Below are 20,908 nucleotides of genomic sequence, written 5' to 3' on the forward strand. Positions count from 1 at the left end.
GGATTTTGGATATCGCACCCTGGCACAGCTACGAATCCGGCCAGGCCTCAAAGTGACGGTTAAGTAGTAGTAGTATAGTATAGTATAAACCATTTTGTAACGCGCTCTGTTACTGGGGAGAATCCTGGCGCGGGGAGGAAAAAAAAGTAAGGCGAATAGCAGAACACCGAGGGACCATCCTAGTATGCACTCTTGAATAAGTGGGTTTTCAGATGTTAAAGGGACGATTTACTCCTATATTTACTCAGGTACTTTGGGGCATATTATCAAGGGGGTTTATCTCCGCTTTTTTGGCTTTAAAAGCCAAGAAAGCGGAGATAAAATTATCTCCCTATTACCTAGCTGTCGCTAACACCAGTTAGCGACAGCTAGTAGGAGATAGCGACCATCTTGGGCCCCACTTTGCATGTCAGTGATATTTATCACTAATGACATGCAAAGTGGGCGTGCCAAGATGTTAGCGACTGGAAACAGTCGCTAACATCGCTATCTCCTATTACCAACTTTTGGAGATATTCGCGCTAAACACCTGCCCTGGGCAGTTCTTAGCCATGTTATCCAATGGGAGGTGGATAACATGGCTAAGAGCATTAGCTCGGTAATGCATGAATATCGCTGACTTTTCAGCGATATTCATGCATTGCGGCGATTTTTATCGCATTTGCGATAAACCTTAGTAATACCAAGGTTTATTTGCGGTAAAAATCGCCGCAGCTCAGCGGTAAATTTTTGTCTCTAACCAAGCAATAGCGATAATTATCGCTAATGCTTGGTAATATGCCCCTTTGTTTTCAGCACAACCACCAGAGCACATCCCTTTATACCTAACCACTAAGCAACATCCTCACCAACCGAACCACACCACATTACCTGACACTTCACCCTTCACAGGTAGACCTCATCCATTTCAACATACGCACTAGGCCACATCCGACCTGACCTAAATAATGCAAAACAATAACTGCGACTTCATCGGTAGACCACATCCATTTCAGCTTAACCACAAGGCCACATCCTTCCTGACTTGAGAAATGCAAAATAATACCTGGGACTTTACCGATAGACCACTTCCTTTTAACGTAGCCACTAGGCCACATCCTACCCGACCGAACTAATGCACCATAATACCTGAAAGGAAACTTCCAGGGTGTGGGAGGCATTCGTTTTCTTTGTTTTTCAAAAATAAACTCCTCCTTTAGGAGTTTATTTCTGAAAAACTAAAACTTTGGAGTACTTTGGTGAACAGTCATCAAAACTGACAGCAGCTATCCAGCCATCCACCAAATGTTTCGTTAATTAAATGTCTATCAGGGTGGCAGAGAGAATGTTCTCTGCCACCGTCCGCCAATTGTAAATCAGGCTCCGAGTCATACTTGGCAAGAGTAGGTCTGTCACAGACTTTGAAAAGCACCTAGGCACTCTTGAGAGAGGACTGAGCACTATAACCAGGGCCACTGGAATTATGCAATTGTACAGCCGCGATGTTTCCCGCATAATTATGTATCTTCTAAATTTGCTACATAATTCATCATCTGCCTCAGAATCTGCAAGTGTTACTCAACCCCCAAAGAAAATTTGCTTCTAGGTCCAACGGTTCAAAAGTTGCTAAAAACACAGCGAAACGTGTTGCAGTGCAGTTGAAGGCCCTTTTTAAAGGTTGACTGGCCACCTTTCTGTTGCTTATGGCTATGCTTGAGTGTTAAACTGGTACCAATGAGGTGCAACCTATGCCCAGAGAGTGCTAACACATACAAAAATTACAAAATGGTGAGGTAATTCTATCAGAAAATGTGCCACATTATGTTGCATAATTTGTATTTTCTTGCTGCATAATTTGGTCAACCCTGACACATAATTTGTCTCTCTCCTGCCGCATAATTCCAGTGGCCTTGGCACAGCCATCATTGAATATCTGCACTGCCTTACATTTCCTTAGCAAATGTAACGTATTCCACAGGAGGGCGCCATCAGCCTGCACATCACTGCCTGGCTCCCCACCGACTCCCCCTCAACCCCGGCTGCAGGAGAAAAGTGTCGCAAATTAGAAACGCTCGTGTACAGCTAATTAACAGCGCTGTGATCTGTGGTGTCAGCATTCCACTGGCAGATGAGGCACGAATAACAATGCTAAGGGAATGTGACAGCTATTAACTTCTTTAGGGCCATGTTTGTTCAGTCGAGTCACCTCCTTGTTTGCTGTATTCATAAGCCACCCAAAAAAATATGTATTTGTAATTAAAAAATAAAATAAATAAAAGCTATCCTTAGAAGCTGCTGTGCTTTGTTGGGCACATTCTTTGTAGAGGCGGGTGAGCCAATACATTTACAGGGAGAGCCGAGCCGGAGCCGAGCCAAGGGTCTGGCTCGGATCTTAGAGCCCGTGCACAAGCCGGGCCCTCAAAATGTTTGTTATTAAATCACACAACAAACATTACCTAAAATATGACAAAGTCACTTCAAAGTTTAAAAAAGTGTATTTCTTTAACATGTGAAGCTTGACATTAATATATCACCTTATAGCACGGCACTGAGAGGTGCTTAATAAAAATGATTGTTTTTAAGCATGAACCACTAGCGCACTAAGCAATGAGACAATTGTCATGTAAGCCATATACGTGGACCAGATTATTATAGCACAACATTATAGTCTATTAAATCAAACACAATAGGTGCAACTGGTATTCTGAGCTCACATATTTGAAAGTGCTTTTATATTCGATGATGAAGTAAACAGAGTTTTGGTGAAATAAAATATTTGCCTAAGATCACACAATTTAAGCGGGGAAGCCATGAATTATCCAGGTTTCCTGGTTTTACTTTGTACAAATCAGCCAGGAAATGGATATCTATTTGGCTCTCCTAATGTTAAGGCTCTGTTTTTACCCCTTTGTGCATTTTTTCTGCATTTTTAATAGCATGAATTTGTCACTAAGGCATTGGTGTGCTTTACATGAGCACAAGTTTCTTTACTTAAGGTCACATGCATTGTTTATATGTACGGGGAGATTAAGCGATTTCCCCAGATTCACAGGAGGTTGAGCTGATGCCGAGAGCCAGCTCCAAAATCAGCAGCTCTGGCCTTTATGCCACATCCTGGTTGGAGGGAGGGAGGCAGACAGAAGCCACATGAAATCTTGGATGGTTATGGGCTAGAGGTTCCAACAGGACTTCGAGAGGAGCCAGGCTTTAGGCTCGAGTCTGGACTGAGCTTTCAGTGGCTCGCCCACCTCTTGTTTTTTCTTTACAGCATCTCAGGCGATTAATTTATCCCTGTCCTCTGCATCATTTGCCTGTAACATGGAATCATGCAAACGTTATTCCTCTTCTAAAGAAAGCATCTCTAGAGCCCTCATTCCCAGGTAAATTTCGTCCAATCTCTCAACTTCCTTTTTTAGCCAAAGCTACTGAATCCTATGTAAATACTGTCTTGGCTGAATTTGTAGAGCAGAACAAAATGGATGTACGTTGTTACAACGCATGCTTTTACCACGCATGCTGTAACAACGCACGTTTTAAAACGCATTCCATTACAACGCATTACACTGGATGCTGGATAGTGAATAGTGAATAGTTTAATTTACTATTCCAACACCAGTCCCCGTGGACACTAGGGAAGGTGTTGGATAGTAAATTAAAACTATTCCCTATCCTAGAGCGCCCCCAGTGTAATGCGTTGTAATGGTTTTCGTTTTAAAGTCTGCGTTGTAATAGCACTGCGTGCTAAAAGTTGCGTTATAAAGGTTGTTCCCCGAACAAAATCCTTGACCCACGCCACAGCACCGAGTCGGCACTGTTGGCTGTGATTGAGGATATCCGTGGCAGCCTTGATGTTGGGAACTCGGCGGCCTTGATTCTGTTTGATTTAAGTGCCGCCTTTGATACTGTTTCCCATGCCATCCTCCTAGGTAGGCTGCATGATATCGGGGTCAGGGGATCGGACTTGACCTGGTTCTGTTCTTTTTTGGAAAGCAGAACTTTTCTAGTTGCTGTACCCCCTTACCACTCGCAGGGGCATGCCATTAAGCACGGGGTCCCACAGGGTTCGATATTGAGCCCGGCACTGTTTAACATCTATTTTCAACCCCTAGCAATGGTTGCTAAAAGTAGAGGGTTGTCATTATGCTGATGACACCCAGCTAGTCATTGCCTTTTCAAAAATCTGTCAAAACAACCTTTTTAAATTTAAAGAGGATCTGTTAGCAATTTCATACTGGATGACAGCCAATTGCTTGCAGCTTAATGCTGCCAAGACGGAAATAATTCTTGGGCTGGGGAGAGATAGTGCTTTCTAGGCCAGAACAGTGGTGACCAGACAAACTCAAACCAGCGCCAGAATCTTGGCTTCTGGATAGATAGGGATCTTTCTTTTGATACTCAATCTAAAGTTCTTGCGGAGGTTTGTTTTGGACTCCTGAGGGGGCTGAAACCCCTGCTTGGATATTTTGAACCAGAAATCCACCAAACTATTCTGCAGGCCACAATCTTATCCTGGTTGGATTATGGCAACTCCCTTTATCTGGGCGCCAATAAAACGTGTATTTTACGCCCCCAACGTATTCAGAATGCTGTGGCCCGGGCTTTGCTGGCACTGCCCAAGTTCTGCTCAGTATCTAATTTTTTACCAAAATTGCATTGGGTGCCTGTAGCCTGTAGCCAAAATAATTCCGTTAAAGTCCTTGAGTGTAGCCCATAAAATTCTGACACAACAAGACCCCCCAATGTTAATGGACCTGTTAGTCCAATACACTCCAAATCGCCTCCTTCGCTCTGCCAATGCGGGACTGGCCTGTACCCCTGTTTTAAAAAAAACCAGAGCTGGTGGACGTTCTTTTAAGGTCCAGGCGGCCTACCTCTGGAATTCCCTCCCAAACTCTATCAGAGGATTCCAAAATCATTTGATTTTTCTTAAGGCTTTAAAGACCTGGCTCTTCCCGGCGTAACTGGTCTGGGTTGGTTGGAGCAGTCCTTTGCACCTGTCCTTTTGGAAGCGCTGGGATGCCCCGTTGCTGGTGCAGCTATGCGCTGTATAAATCCGTAAATACATAATAATAATGTCGAATCCATTTCTTCTTCTCAGCAGAGCCGAGCAGTGCCAGGAACACAAGTACCTTCTAGGCCGCTGCCTGACACGCTACAGTGACTCAGGGGCTGGTTGAGGTCCGTCAAGGTGCATACACAGGACTGGCTTTGCCTCCCCTTACCAGTAAGTTTGATGGTTTCTGTTCTTGTACTTAGTGGCTAATCAATACTAACCAGGCTTTTGAGCGAATTAGGATTTGGGCAGTGCCGTACCGAAACTTGAGGGGGCACCCCTGCAAAGTACATGGAGGGGGCCCCTCATTCTCTACATCAGTCAAGAGCTCTCAGACCAGTGACCTGCCATACTGTGGGGGCGATTTACATACATCAGTAAATACTGCTGTTTCGCCCTCCAGCAAAGTTACATAACACTGCCTCCAGCCAGCCCAGCAAACACATCCTCCTACTTGATGACCCACCTTCAAGCGAAGCCCACTTGGTTGACCACCTCCAAAGACAGACCACTGCCTTCTTGCCTGCTACTAAGGCATCCATTAACTCTACTCTACACCCCTACGATACCCGTAGTTATGCTTTTCTACCCGCCTTTAAAAGCACCACTCGGATGTCACTGCGATCCTGTGACTGCTGCCCACTGCTCCCCTGTCCACCACCGACAGAAAGACTGATGGCCGGTCCCCATCTAACCACTGCCTACCAATAAAGACAGAGCCTTTCATCTGCTGCCCTCCCAATGCCACTGTAGTAAGCATGGGCGGAAAATCCGTTCCGCTCGCGGATTTTGCGGATTTTCGGTAAATTCGCAATCCGCGAACTCTCGCGAATTTACTGAAAATCCGCAAATTCGCACGCAGCGGATTTTTTTGCTTGGTGATACAATATTGCGGCGTGCCGCGTTCACTTACCGTCATTCAGCGTTTGCCGAGTTGTTTTTCTCGATATTTTGCGAGTGCTGCGCCATTTTGGATCTTGCTGCGGGATCCCGCAGGAGTTTGGCGACGCATCGCGAGAGTTCGCAATTGCGAACATGTAGATGCGGCGGGCAGCAACAATCTCTCACTCGCGAAATTAAAAAATTTGCAATTCTGCACAAGAAATCCACCAGCAAGCAGCATAAACCTTCTGAAAATGATGATTTTTATCAGAATAACTCCTCAGGTTGACATTTGCCTGCACTTTTTTGGATTTGAGGCCTTTTTGACTTTCTTTGGATCACTTTTGGATTAGAAATCAACTTTCACAAGTAAGTTTGTTTGGGGCATTACAGTTGCTGTTCTGCAGAAAAACGAGTTTTGCAAAACTGAAAACACTCAGCAGGTGCAAAAGTTCACTCATCATTAGTAACCATTCCCTGTAGTGCTTCCTGAGGGGCCCCTCCAGAGTTCAGTTGACTACGTTTGTTTGGGGCATTACAGTTCTGTTCTGCAGAAAAACGAGTTTTGCAAAACTGAAAGCACTCAGCAGGTGCAAAAGTTCAAACTCATCATTAGTAACCATTCCCTGTAGTGCTTCCTGAGGGGCCCCTCCAGAGTTCAGTTGCCTACTTGCAACTATTCTATGACCCTGCTCTGACCCTTACAGCAGGCTCATAGAATAGCTACAAGTAGGCCACAAAGGTCCTGGAAAAAAAATTTGCACTGCAACAGAAAGCAAATTACAGATAAGGAAGCAGGTGCCAGACAGGAAGTTTAAATTCAGTGACACATTAATCAACCCCAAATTAATTCATGTCAGTTGAAGCAGGGCAGGTGTGCTTGCTTTTCCCCCCCATAATCTACAGTGATGAATCAGAGGGTGGCAGTGATGTACCAGAGGGTGGCATGGGTGAATCAGAGGGTGGCAGTGGTGAAACAGAGGGTGCTGTGAACCTGTGATGATGAACCAGACGTAGAAACAACAAAGTCGCGACCGTTGCGAGCCGACAAGTAAGTTCGCAATTGCGAACTGGTACAAAACCCTCGCGAACTGGCAGAAACCCTTGCGAACACAAAAAAATCCGCAAATTGGCGAGAGTTCGCGGATTTTGCGGATTGCGAATTCGCAAATACGCAAATTCGCGAACGCCAGATTCGCAAAATTCGCCCATGCTTACACTGTAGTAGTTTAAAATATGTTAAACAATCTCTTCAACTGACCACCCCAAAACAGTTCTTCCTGCTAGCCTCTATGGCATCAACGCCGTTCCTGCTACTTTTCATCCTCTGCATGATGCACACAATAATATTAAATTTACAAAGGGTCCGATTTTTGTTTTCTCACACCAACATTAATTTACACTATGTAACCATATATACTGTCAAAGGCAAACCTGATTCCATGTGTGGTACCAGCCAGCAAGTACCCCAAGGAAAAGCACCAGAGAGTATGCTCTATTCATGTAATAAGCCTATAGTGACAACGTAGCATTTTCCCACCCACTGTCAGCCCAGCAACCACACAGTAGCCATCAATACCGGCAACGTCTAAAACACATTTCCACATCCTTTCATTGGCAGCTCCTTATACATATACTTATGACTTCTGTGCGGCATCTACCATAGACCACAGCATTCTTTGTCTCCCTAAGGCTAACCGAATGCTGTCGGTGAACGCTTCTCTTCCCCCTTCCTTACTAATAACTAATGGAGGATAACGAAAAAAAATATGTAATATTTTCTAATGCAAATAGTGTATCAAGCACTTGCTGCCCGCAGTCCTCACCAGATCCTCAAGTATCAATATTCTGCTATCGCACCACCCTGTCATCCCTATTATTATCTGGAGATGTTTTTTATCCCTTCTGTGAACTTGGAAAAGCAATACTTTGCACGAAAACAAGTCCCTTTAAAACCTTTGCTACTTATACAGGCTCGCAAAGCACTAACTTCTTTTACTAACTGTTGTTGTAAAGTAAACAGGTAACTCATTCTAAGATAGGAATTAGCGCTTAGAAGTGTGGAAGTTAATACTGAGACGGAGGATGATTTTTTACATGTCTGCCAGACACTCGTTCTTCCCTGCATGCCCACACAATGCAACAATACAATTTAGCTTAAGAAATTGTTCAGAAATGTACAGGAAGGTCAATAAACAGCCAATATTATATTTACAAAGAAAAATAGACAAACATCAACTTTATACGCCATGACATAAAAGCCTTAGCGTGCACAGCTTGTCCAAATCCATACTAGCTAATTCAGCCCTGCCAAGAAGCACTCATCTGGCGTTAGACTAACGCATTTCAGTAAATATTTTTTTTAAACAACTTTCATTTAGGTAGTGGGAAAGAAAAGGTAAAAGAGAGCAATGGACGAGCAGGGAAGCAAGCAGTTCGGAAGCAGTGCACAGCTGCACCACTGCATCAAAACATTGATGAAAAAACTGAAAGGGGAGGGATGCAAGGGAGATGGAAGAGGGAAGGTAGGAGATACTTAAGGAGCAGAAAAAGAGCAGGAGGGAACTGTGAAGAAAGCCATGCATTTCCATAGAGCGCTAAAGTAGTGTCCACATTTCAGTGGCGGGAGAGTAAATAATAGTTAAGCAGGGAGCGCTCCAGGGGTGAGACAAAGAAAACATTACGGATGAAAGTGACTGAATTAAGGGCGGGGAGATGGACATACAAGAAAGCCATAACCTCATGGGCGTAGGGTTGATCCAATGCCCACTCTATGGATTGCATTGTTCGCAATACTTTTTTGACAACAGAAAGCTAATGCTACCCATAGGAAAGGCCTAAAAAGGTGTGTTTTTCTGTTGAGTGTTCATTAGGTGTTATCAGAAAAATCTTCACCTTTCAAAAGCTTTTATCTTCTGAGCAGAATAAAGCAAGTGAGGTAGAAAGAATGAAACAGAAGAGCATTATTGCTTCGGGTGACAGATGAATAAATTCTCTTTGTTTGAAAAATTCCACGCGCTTTCACATAGTTGGCAAGAACGAATAGCAAGTAACTATGGAAACTAATGTTTAAAACATCTATAAACTCTCCTGCGTTCAGGAAGCGCCATCTCAAATGTCCCTCAATCATTATTTCATACACAAATGAAAATGATTTAAAAAGGAACAAAAGACACAAGGACCCTTTTACAAGAGACTCAGTTAATTGCACTAGGAGTGCAACTGCTGTTACCTTACATGCCCCAATTATGAGTTTTCTGTTAGATATTGGCAGGTTAAAGTTGACGATACTTATCATGGGAAAACACCCAGTATTTGCTGGAATATGCAGATTTTGGTGGGAAAGTGCCATGAATTCCAAATGCTACCGTCCCAAAACTCATGATTGGGTGGTGTTTATTGCGCCTCGTAAATTTAAACTCAGCGGAGTCATATTTTATCCGACACAAAAAACATCCCACCAGTTACCAGGCCCCTGGTAATGAGGGCCACAGTGTGAAACGTCACATAGTTAACTTTAACTAACTAGAGTCTACTTATGAAACCAATTCATGTGTGTTTTCCTGAATGTAGACCAGCATGTTTAAACGAGCCAAGCTTCATTTTCAAGAAAGCATTCATCATTTTGTACACCAAGCAACTGACATTAACTTGGAAGGCAATACGCATGTGGGCAGGACCCAGCCCTCCCTGACAATTTACATGCACAGGGCCTGATTCACAAAGGGCCTCTGCACTCGTGGCGGAGGTCCCGCAATCGTAGATGAGTCTCCACACTCGGGCGGAATCTCCGCAAATCTCCGCAATTCTCATTGTCTCCGCACTCGGGCGGAATCTCCACCATTCTCATTGTCTCGCAATCAGAGCGGCATCTCCGCAATTCTCATTGTCTCCGCACTTGGGGCAGAATCCCGTCAATTCTCATTGTCTCCGCACTTGGGGCAGAATCCACACAATTCTCATTGTCTCTACACTTGGGCGGGATCTCTGCTTTTCTCATTGTGTTTGCACTTGGGCGGAATCTCTACAATTCTCATTGTCTACTCAATCAGAGGGGAATCTCTGCAATTCTCATTGTCTCCACACTCAGGGCGAAATCCTCGCAATTCTCATTGTTTCAGTACTCAGGGTGGAATATCCATGATTCTTATTGTCTCCGTACTCATGGTGGAATCCCCGCAATTCTTATTGTCTCCGCACTCAGGGCGGAATCCCCGCAATTCTCATTGTCTCCGCACTCAGGACGAAATTCCCGCAATTCTCATTGTCTCCACACTCTGGGCGGAATCCCCACAATTCTCATTGTCTCCGCACTCAGTGCAGAATCCGCGCAATTCTCATTTTCTCTGCACTTGGGGTGGAATCCCAACAATTCTTATTGTCCACGCAATCAGAGGGGAAGCTCCACAATTCTCATTGTATCTGCACTCTGGTGGAATCTCCACAATTCTCATTGTGTCTGTTTTCGGGGCAGAATCTCCACGATTCTAATTGTCTCCGCACTCACGGTGGAATCCCCACAATTCTCATTTTCTCCGCACTCAGGGCGGAATCCCCACAATTCTCGTTGTTTCTGCACTTGGGGTGGAATACCCACAATTCTCATTGTCTCCGCACTCTGGGCAGAATCTCCACCATTCTCATTGTCTCGCAATCAGAGCGGCATCTCCGCAATTCTCATTGTCTCCGCACTTGGGGCAGAATCCCGTCAATTCTCATTGTCTCCGCACTTGGGGCAGAATCCACACAATTCTCATTGTCTCTACACTTGGGCGGGATCTCTGCTTTTCTCATTGTGTTTGCACTTGGGCGGAATCTCTACAATTCTCATTGTCTACTCAATCAGAGGGGAATCTCTGCAATTCTCATTGTCTCCACACTCAGGGCGAAATCCTCGCAATTCTCATTGTTTCAGTACTCAGGGTGGAATATCCATGATTCTTATTGTCTCCGTACTCATGGTGGAATCCCCGCAATTCTTATTGTCTCCGCACTCAGGGCGGAATCCCCGCAATTCTCATTGTCTCCGCACTCAGGACGAAATTCCCGCAATTCTCATTGTCTCCACACTCTGGGCGGAATCCCCACAATTCTCATTGTCTCCGCACTCAGTGCAGAATCCGCGCAATTCTCATTTTCTCTGCACTTGGGGTGGAATCCCAACAATTCTTATTGTCCACGCAATCAGAGGGGAAGCTCCACAATTCTCATTGTATCTGCACTCTGGTGGAATCTCCACAATTCTCATTGTGTCTGTTTTCGGGGCAGAATCTCCACGATTCTAATTGTCTCCGCACTCACGGTGGAATCCCCACAATTCTCATTTTCTCCGCACTCAGGGCGGAATCCCCACAATTCTCGTTGTTTCTGCACTTGGGGTGGAATACCCACAATTCTCATTGTCTCCGCACTCTGGGCAGAATCCCCGCAATTCTCATTGTCTCCACACTCAGGGTGGAATACCCGCAATTCTCATTGTCTCTGCACTCGTGATGGAATCCCAGCAATTCCATTCTCGCCGCACTCAAGGCGGAATCCCCACAATTCTCATTGTCTCTGCACTCGTGATGGAATCCCAGCATTTCCATTGTCGCCGCACTCACGGTGGAATCCCCACAATTCTCATTTTCTCCGCACTCAGGGCGGAATCCCCACAATTCTCGTTGTTTCTGCACTTGGGGCGGAATACCCACAATTCTCATTGTCTCCGCACTCTGGGCAGAATCCCCGCAATTCTCATTGTCTCCACACTCAGGGTGGAATCCCCGCAATTCTCATTGTCTCTGCACTCGTGATGGAATCCCAGCAATTCCATTCTCGCCGCACTCAAGGCGGAATCCCCACAATTCTCATTGTCTCTGCACTCGTGATGGAATCCCAGCAATTCCATTGTCGCCGCACTCAAGGCAGAATCCCCACAATTCTCATTGTATCTGCACTCGGGTGGAATCCCCAGAATTCTTAATGCCTCTGCACTCGGGGCGGAATCTCCACAATTCCCCTTGTGGAGATTTTGTCCCGAGTGTGGCGACTACCCCACGAGTGCGGGGCCTCCACCATGGGTGCGGAGGTCCTTTGTGAGATTGACAGGGAGAGCACAAGGCGGCAGTGTGTGAGCTGTGAGCAAGAGCAGTCAAGTGAGGCCAAAGGAAAGGAATGAAGCCACTTGAGACAGCAGAAGGAGGCAGTCTAAAAAATACGAGACTCCGTCTCACATGCAGGAGGAGGCAGTCTCAAAGACTAAGAGAGGCGACTTCACACACTTTAAGAGGCAGTGTTTAAGGCTACGAAAAGCTGCCTCATGCAGTGCATGAGACAGTCTGAATGACAATCAGAAGAGACCTCACCCAAATAAGCGTGCAGTCTCGCACTGTGAGAATTAGAGTCATACACATTGATTGTCGTCTCAAACACTGTAAGAAGCTGGTTTACACACATCGTAACCCTGGGCGTAGTTCGCGTAATAGTGCTATGCTTAGCAACGCAAAGTGTACTAGGCGAGCTACACGAAGCTACGCGAACTGCACAGTGCAGTGTGCAAAATGCCGTTCGCGCTGATTGCACAGTGCCGGATGCTTGTCCACACTGTGCAATCATTGCAAACCGCATCTTGCACAGTGCAAGCGGTCGTTTTCTGCCGCTCGAGTAGATTTCTACTCGAGCTGCAGCTTTCTCAACGCGGACTGGTAGTTTCTCATCGTGAGCGGTCACGAGCATATGCGACCACTCGCAAAGAGAAACCTGGCCTCCACGCAATGCTTGGTGGGCCCTATCTTTACAATGCTGTGTCAATCCTTACGCCTGCTTCAACCAGGCGCAGGGTTTTGACGCAGCAGGGGCTCAAAAGTGACTCAGTGAAATCTGGTAGATCTCACTCAGCCACTTTTAGGAAGCATTTCTGCACCGGAACGCCCCCCTCGCGCAGGAACACCTACTTCTGGCGCAGGGCGGTGCGTCACGTTGTAAATACCTTGCAGCATGGTGCATCTTTTGCACCGCTGCTGCGTCACAAAAGTGACGCAACGGCGGCGTAAAAGAGGCGCAAGGGGCTTGTAAATCTACAATCCCAGCGCTGTAAAGCAGCTGAGGGATTGCATGCACAGGCCCCAGCCTCAAAATAAGTGCTGGGATAGCCTGCAGAGCAGCTCCAGGATTGGTTGGATCCACATACAGGAAGTCCTGACGTCACACTGACCCTCTCAGATTCTTCCGGAAGCAGCAGCCGGTGCAGCCGCTGCTGCTGAGCAAGTAACGGTACCTCTCCCTCAAGGCCGAGAGAAGCTACCACCTCTCCGGCTGCCACTGAAGGCCAGGGTGAAGAGAGGAAGTCCTGGGGGACTGAATTGTTCAGGACTTCCGGTACTGTGTGAGTGCGACCCCGAATATGTCTGTTAATATTTCATCTGAAATATTTTCAGCACACGAGGCCACTCCCCGCACTCCGAGCCGGACTCAGAGACGCTCACGCTGAAGCTCTGTAAAAATAAGAGGTGAAATAAATTGAAAATAAAATTGCGTTTGGATTGTCAGTTGAGTGTTGTGTTAAGTTAGAGTTACAATTATTTTGGAAAACGGGTGACTCGCAGTCTCGGAGTCACTATATTCAATTATCAAGTATTTTTTTCTTTGGCAGCAGGCATTGGCGGAGGTTCAGGTGACCTGCATTTGTAACGCCCCCGCCGTGCAAACACGGTTATTTGTGCGTTGTCTGGCAAATTCAATGTTCAAATTACTCGCCTGACCCATGGTTACAGATGCCTTTGTGGCTTCTAACCCCTTCGATGCTGATGACGGAACGGTTCCGTCATCAGCGTCGGTTGAGCTGTGCTGATGACGGAACCGTTCCGTCATGACTCCGCCCGCGCAAGGCGGAGTCAGCATGGGCGGGGAATTCGCGCCACACGGATGCGGTTAATGGAAGGTTTTAATTCATGCAGCAGTACTTAAACAACCTTTTAACTCTGTGAAATTGTTTTATCTCCCTCTCTCTCCTCGGCCTGAAGAGTGTTTGCACGGCCCACCATCTCTCTGTCCTGTACACAGTGCAGAACAGAGAAAACTTAAGTGCCTGGTGTGCACAGGAGAAGAAAAGTGTAAGGAGGGAGGGAGGCTTCACAAGGTGTGCACCCCTGGAACGCAGGCAGCAACTTTAAAATCAGGGTCCATCCTTGAGGGCTGTGTGATCTTCAGCAAGTCACCTCTGTGGGACCTCGGGTCCCAAATCTTGGGTACGCAACGAGTGGGGACTCGGGTCGATAGTGATAGTCCCTTATCTATGTCAGTTAGCTCTATCTTGTGTATGGTGCTAATCAGTAACATAAGGTTACTCAGTAGAGCATGGCGGATTGCCAGTTTATTTTTATCATCTTCCTAAAATTCTACACATCTTGTAATAATATATTGAAAACCAATATAATTCATGTCTAACTCTTTGAAAGCGAGGCATTTGAACCAGAGCGTTGCTAAGGACACTAAAGGGCCCTGTTGTGAAATAAAGTTACAGAGATCCGAATTAAAAAGGGGATAATCTCAAATAAGGAAACAAAAAACGTGGGCAGCGCTGATTGCTTGTTTCGGTATTTTGTGAAGCCGCTTGTGTCGACTATGCCCACCCACGGGTCACAATCCCATTATTCAAGCATCTGGCCTCAAAGACGGATCTGGTTATAATATTGCAGTTCAGTTCAGTTCATAAACTTTATTCGGGTACCTTGGTACCCATGAAAGCACAAAGTCATGACAAAAACAGATGACAATCTGGGAGTTTGAGAACACATAACGGTATAAAAATATACAACAATATCACACAATGTTTTAGGATTTAAATCTACCAATTAAAAATAACTTCATTGAGAAAAGAAAAAAAAGAAAAAGAAGAATATTACTAAAACCATTAAAACATTTTGCGATTATACCAAAGTCTCAGGGATCCAACATGGACTTGCGTGTTCTAATAGCAATTCTAAGAAAGGTGCATGTGCGAAAGATTAGATCTTCATCATTCAGGGTTGATATACACAAATAGGCCACAACCAAATTGATATGCTGTCTCTTTTTAAAATAAGGGTTTAAGAGCCACTTAGAGTATTTGATGTAGTACTTACAGAAAAATTAAAAGTGTATAATTGATTGGCAGGCCACTCCTCCCGTCACAGGGACATGGTGTATGATTACGGTTGGGGTGGTAGCCAAGAGGAAAGCACAGTGCAAATCTGACAGTTCCAGCTCTTAGGCGGAATAATACGCTCCTTTCCTAGCGACTCATAGGTAAGGTGAGATATATCTGCAGAGGGTGATAATACTGCTCGATGGACATATATTTACGGACAGAGATTTTGCGGATTCTAGGTCGAACCTTTCCTTATCGTATAGGGAATAGAGGGCGTCTCTCAGTTCCTTTTTGGACACAGTTTCAACTGTACATGAGTCTAAGAAAATAGGTTCCTTGTTGATACCGCACAAACTTTGCTGCACTCCAGTCAACCAAGGGATATCCATCCCTTTTTCACACCTAAGGCAGTCGCTAATAATCTCTCGGGTAAGGGAAGCGGCCTGGTTCTTCCATACTGATAACCAAAAGAGAGCCGGTCGGGCACGTATAAAATCAGATATAAAATTAAGATTGAGTTCCCTGTGGCATATGTATTGTGGTATCGAGATCGGGATACCCAACAGTTTCCTACAAGACCTGTTTTCTTCCTGTTGGATGCATGAACTATTAACAATGCCCTAAATCTCAGCCCCATATGTGGCCACTGGGATGCACTGTAGCTTATACATTTTCTGAATGGCTAAAATGGCTCTGGTGGTCTTAGGGCGGGGGAGATTCAAAATTGAGTTGGTGGCCTTTGAGAACTTGCTTCTGGAATGGGCTAAATGCTCATTCCAGGAGCCGTCCGCAGCAAAGACCAACCCAAGATAAGGAAATGAACGAATGCATGTCAATTTTTGGCTATCCACTGTGATAGAGCCTATGTCTCGCTTCCCAGGACCGCAACACATTAAAAAAGATTTTTTAAAATTATCACGCAGGTCCAGGCCATCCATATACCTTACAAAATGTTGGACTAAAATGCGCAGAGAGCAAAAAAACGGCGGGGGTAACGGGTTAAAGTATCTTTTACTGACGGTAAAGATCTTAGGCACATAAATAGCTTGTTCCTCCCACCAATGGCTGCACTCGCCCGAGTGGCTAGAATTCAAGAGCGTGGGGAGGGGCTAGTAATGAAAAGGAAAGGCAAAAAAGGTTTCCTTATGACAGCAGTTTACACATTAACGCTCTTTGATATGTTAACTCGGTTTTGCCAAATGGAGCTCTTAAACCTTAAGGGGTCCCTAGACACTGACAGTTCACAGCCACAACAGTGTTGAAACAGATTTTCCAATTCATCAGGTAACTCAGAGGCAAACCTCTGTAAATCTGTCACATGCTGTACAATCTTCAGTGGGTTTGCCTGGACCGTTAGCAGAACGCTGAATATGCACAAAATGTCTGAATACCATTTTTCTGTGATGAGGGTGCATGGAAATAAATACAAAGAGGAGGACGCACTATACTATAGGCATGGTTTTGGGGTATAATGTGTTGCTCGGTGTTCTGTTTTTAGTTTTAGTTAAGGGGGTCTAAGTTTGAGGCAGGCGCCTCATTAGAAAGGCTTATAAGGAGGAAGTCTGCGCTTTAGAGACAGGAGCAGTTAGGGTTATGGTAAGCCGTCAGAGCATGCCTATTGCTTTGCACCCTTTGAAAAGAGTCAGTACCTCTTACACCATGGGGCATCCCTTAGCGCTGTGTGATCTCGCCCGGGCACCCACATATTGGATACAACCAAGTTGGGTAAACCGTGAGCGAGGAGTATATATTTTACCAAGAGTTCGCATCATCAGAACCAAAACAGTACCATTAAAACTGAGCAATGTTTGACCTTAAGCAAGTCTTTCCAATGCATGTGTTAGGAATGTTATGATAACATGCCAGTTGCGATCCCACTAGTACATGCCAGCACTTTTACAGCCAGGGGGTTCCAGATTGCCTTGAAATGTTGCATTGATGTAATGCCAGGTGAGGGTATTTTAGGACGCTCTTCCGCTTTCTCTTAGGAAGACTACATATCTGCTTGAATTTAGGAAACACCTTAAGACGTGGCTTTTTAAAAACAAATGTCTCTCACATTATGCGGACCGCAAGCGCCTAGACACCTATGGGTAGTAGTGCGCTATACAAATTGGTATAACATAACATAACAGTGCACAAAGAACAATAGTCGTAATTGCTTTATTAACCAACTTGCTTTTTCAAATAAGCTTGGAAATGCACAATTTGGCCACCATTTTTTCAACATTTTCCGTGCAGGTGACACCCCCCCTGAACTCCCCATATGACACTCGAGCTCGCTCGCTCACTCGCCACAGGGCACTCATCCCGAGCCTTTACACCCCATCACTTTCAAATGTCACCAGCCACCCCTGCTCTGCCCCCTCCTCACCACCCCCGCAGACCCAAGAAGACCCTCCACCGTCCTCAGCACCCCCGCAGGCCCAGAATGACTCTCTGCCCTCCCCACCACTGCCACCACCTCCACAGGCCCACGGCGACTCTCCTCCCTCCTCACCACCCCCACAGGACCACAGTGACTCTCCTCCCACCCCACCAACCAGGAAGGCCCACTTCGACCCTCCTCCCTCACCGCCACCCCCACAGGTCCATAGCGACTCTCCTCCCTCCCCACCAACCCCGCAGGCCCACGGCGACTCTCCTCCCTCCCCACCACCCCCACAGGTCCACGGTGACTCTCCTCCCTCCCCACCAACCCCGCAGGCCCACGGCGACTCTTACCGTGTTGGTATTCAAGGTGTTGGGGCGGCCCTCGGAGTTGCCCAGAGTGTAGCCGCTCCGGAGACTGTCATAGCCCGAGATCTGGAAGAGAGAGGGGAGTGAGTGAGCTTTGAGGCCAGGCCCGGTTCTAGAGGGTGGGCCAGGTGGGCCAGGCCCACCCAAGGATTGCCTTGGCCCACCCTAGGTCATTGTGAACTGGAAAATTAGTGTTTTTCTTCCTAATGTCTCACAGTGGCTTGAAGCCCCATTGTGCCCTGCCGCGCTGTTTTATTGAATTATTAACCCTTGACATGCTCTAGTTTCAGGCCTGGGGACAGGTGTGAAATCAGCAGGGATAGTCGCTGCTATGATGTGCAAGTGAAACGCACAGACGTGCTGAACACTAAAGAGGCTGCAGGCTTCCATCACAAGGTACCTAGGAGTTACAAAAAGTGATATGACAGAAACGCTTTGCAAAGGATTCCCTTTCCCCAAAGTTAGTGAAAATTTGTTTATAATTAGCATATAGATTTACTCAGGTTTTTTTTGTTATTTCTTCCTACTCTGAGGCCATTACTAACTTGCAGTATTACATAAAAATAAATTAAAGGAAAAAGTGAAACTAAAATATGTTTTATCTTTCCATTGGCTAAATGAAAAATCATTATATTCATCATTAATTCACACCACAATAATTTGTATGTCGATTGTTACAAGTGATAGAATGATTCCTTGAGCAGGGGCCTATGGGCTGGGCCACTAGAATTGTGTGATTGTGCAGGCGTGGCATTTTTCCGCATAGCTATAGATTTGCCGCATTTTCCACATAATCCATGATCTTCTGCATAATCTGCAGATTTTTAAAGAGGTTGTTTTTAGCTCAAATGGTTCAAAAGTTATAAAATTGCATTGACACGTGGTGGCGCTGAGTGGAAGGTTCTTTCCTGAGGTTGACTGGTCACCTTCCGATTGCTTTATTCAGGAGTTAAACTGGTCCCAATGAAGTGCAATCCATGTCTAATGTTAACAAGCGTAAAAATATCAAAATAATGCACTAATACTATCACATAATGTGCCTCATTATGCTGCATAGTTTGCTTTTTCTTGTAGCACAATTTAGTCAACACTGCTGCATAAATTGACCCATGCTTCAGCCTGAATTTTCAGCATCTACATTTTAAAGTTCTGACAAGCAAAGTCCTTCCCCTTTCCCAAAGCTGGAAGGGCAACAGAGAAAGCGAAGTCAGTAGCTCTTTGGATGGTAGTTATTGTCTTGAAAATGTCAAAAGAGGGCAGATGCCAACACCTAAAATATCGAATCTCTGAAATACTTGCTGGAACCCATTCGACTTCATGGCCCACCCATGCGTCTTTACGGCCAACCCAAAGAAAAAATCCTAGAGCCCGGCCTGTTTGGGACAGTGGAGGGCAGTGAGCAAGGCAGTGAGAAAAGAAAGTGTGAGTGACAGAGAGTCCTGGAAAGACAGGGAGCCTAGAGGGACAGAGATCTGTCAGCGGGAGGGAACCGTGAGATTACCAGGAAGCCATTCCTGGACCTTCCATGGAAAATGGGGGGGAGTCAGGGACCTGGAAAGACAGGGAGAAGACAGGGCCAGAGTACCGTGAACAGGAGAAGGCTGAGGGGAGTCAGGGACTTGGAAAGACAGGGAGAAGATAGGGCCAGAGTACCGTGAACAGGAGAAGGCTGAGGGGAGTCAGAGACCCGGAAAGACAGGGGGAAGACAGGGAGAAGACAGGGCCCGAGTACAGTGAACAGGAGAAGGCTGAGGGGAGTCAGGGACTTGGAAAGACAGGGAGAAGACAGGGCCAGAGTACCGTGAACAGGAGAAGGCTGAGGGGAGTCAGGGACTTGGAAAGACAGGGAGAAGACAGGGCCAGAGTACCGTGAACAGGAGAAGGCTGAGGGGAGTCAGTGACCTGGAAAGACAGGGAGAAGACAGGGTCAGAGTACCGTGAACAGGAGAAGGCTGAGGGGAGTCAGGGACCCGGAAAGACAGGGGGAAGACAGGGAAAGACAGGGAGAAGACAGGGCCCGAGTACAGTGAACAGGATAAGGGGAGCAAGAAGTGAACCTCGAACCTTCTAAGGGTGACAGAGAATAAAAGGGTCTTGAACCCAGGTCATACACTACAAAGCAGTCTTGCTCACATTAGAAGACAGGTGCGCCACGCCCATAGGGCTGAGGAGGCTCTGAAAGGTGACATCCCTACAAAGGCATCTCAAGAGACTGTAAGCAGGCTCCGCAAATCATTTATTTCCTCCACCCTCCATCCCTGATTGATGTTATAATAGCAACATTTTAAATTATAACTGAAACCCCACTCACCAACCGAGCTGAGTTACTCAGTGAGTTGGGAATTCATGCTCCATTCAGACAAGTCACCCATCATTCTCACCACTCACCTTTCGCTTTCAAGCTCAGGCTGCACTCACAGCGATCACAGGCACTCACGCCATTCACCCTCCTCTCTCCCTGCACTCACACATCACGCCGCTCACCCTGCACTTACATGGCACTCATCTCACTTGTCACTCTCACCGCTCGCCCCTCAGTCCCATTGCTCACCCTGCATTCACAGAGATCACACTGTACTTACACCACTCACCATGCACTCACGCACTTCCCCTGCACTCACGACATTCACCCTGCTCTTAACCTTCAATAACACAAACACACCACTCACCCTGCATGCACATGACACTCCACTCACCTGTTAGTCTCACCACTCACCATGCACTTGCAGTGATCACTGTACTTACACCGTTCACCATGCACTCACGCCGTTCACCTTCCTCTTACCCTGTACTACCATGAGCACACCGCTCACCCTGCAGTCACATGACATTTATTTATTTTTATTTTATTTATTTTTACCATTTGTTGAGCGCGCTGTTACCGGGCGGTGTCCTGGCGCTGAAACGATACATTATCTCCAAGAGGCAAAGAAAGTTACTGGAGGTTAAAAAGCCATGTTTTGATATTTTTCCTGAAGGTCAGGAGATCATTGCTTTGTTTTAGGGCGAGAGGCAATTCATTCCAGATGTTAGATGCTCCGTGGAAGAAGCTACGGCCTCCCCAACGGGCTTTCCTAATACGGTTAGTCATGACCAGGCTTTTATTAGCAGATCTTAGTTGTCGCCCTGGTTTGTACAGTTGGAGG

The 20,908-nt window shown here is 46.1% G+C and overlaps 1 protein-coding gene across 2 annotated transcripts in view; it reads right to left on the reverse strand.

The window, feature by feature from the left end:
• Positions 1 to 20,908, reverse strand: part of SEPTIN5 (septin 5) — a 333,604-nt gene that overhangs the window by 114,779 nt on the left and 197,917 nt on the right. For both annotated transcript variants that reach the window (XM_086942639.1, XM_086942641.1), the window contains one exon: positions 17,748 to 17,828. In XM_086942639.1, coding sequence (XP_086798765.1) covers positions 17,748 to 17,828 — 81 coding nt within the window. The remainder of the gene's footprint in view (positions 1 to 17,747; positions 17,829 to 20,908) is intronic.

The sequence above is a fragment of the Lissotriton vulgaris genome, chromosome 11 (assembly GCF_964263255.1).
Source record: "Lissotriton vulgaris chromosome 11, aLisVul1.2, whole genome shotgun sequence".
NCBI classification, from domain to species: domain Eukaryota; kingdom Metazoa; phylum Chordata; class Amphibia; order Caudata; family Salamandridae; genus Lissotriton; species Lissotriton vulgaris.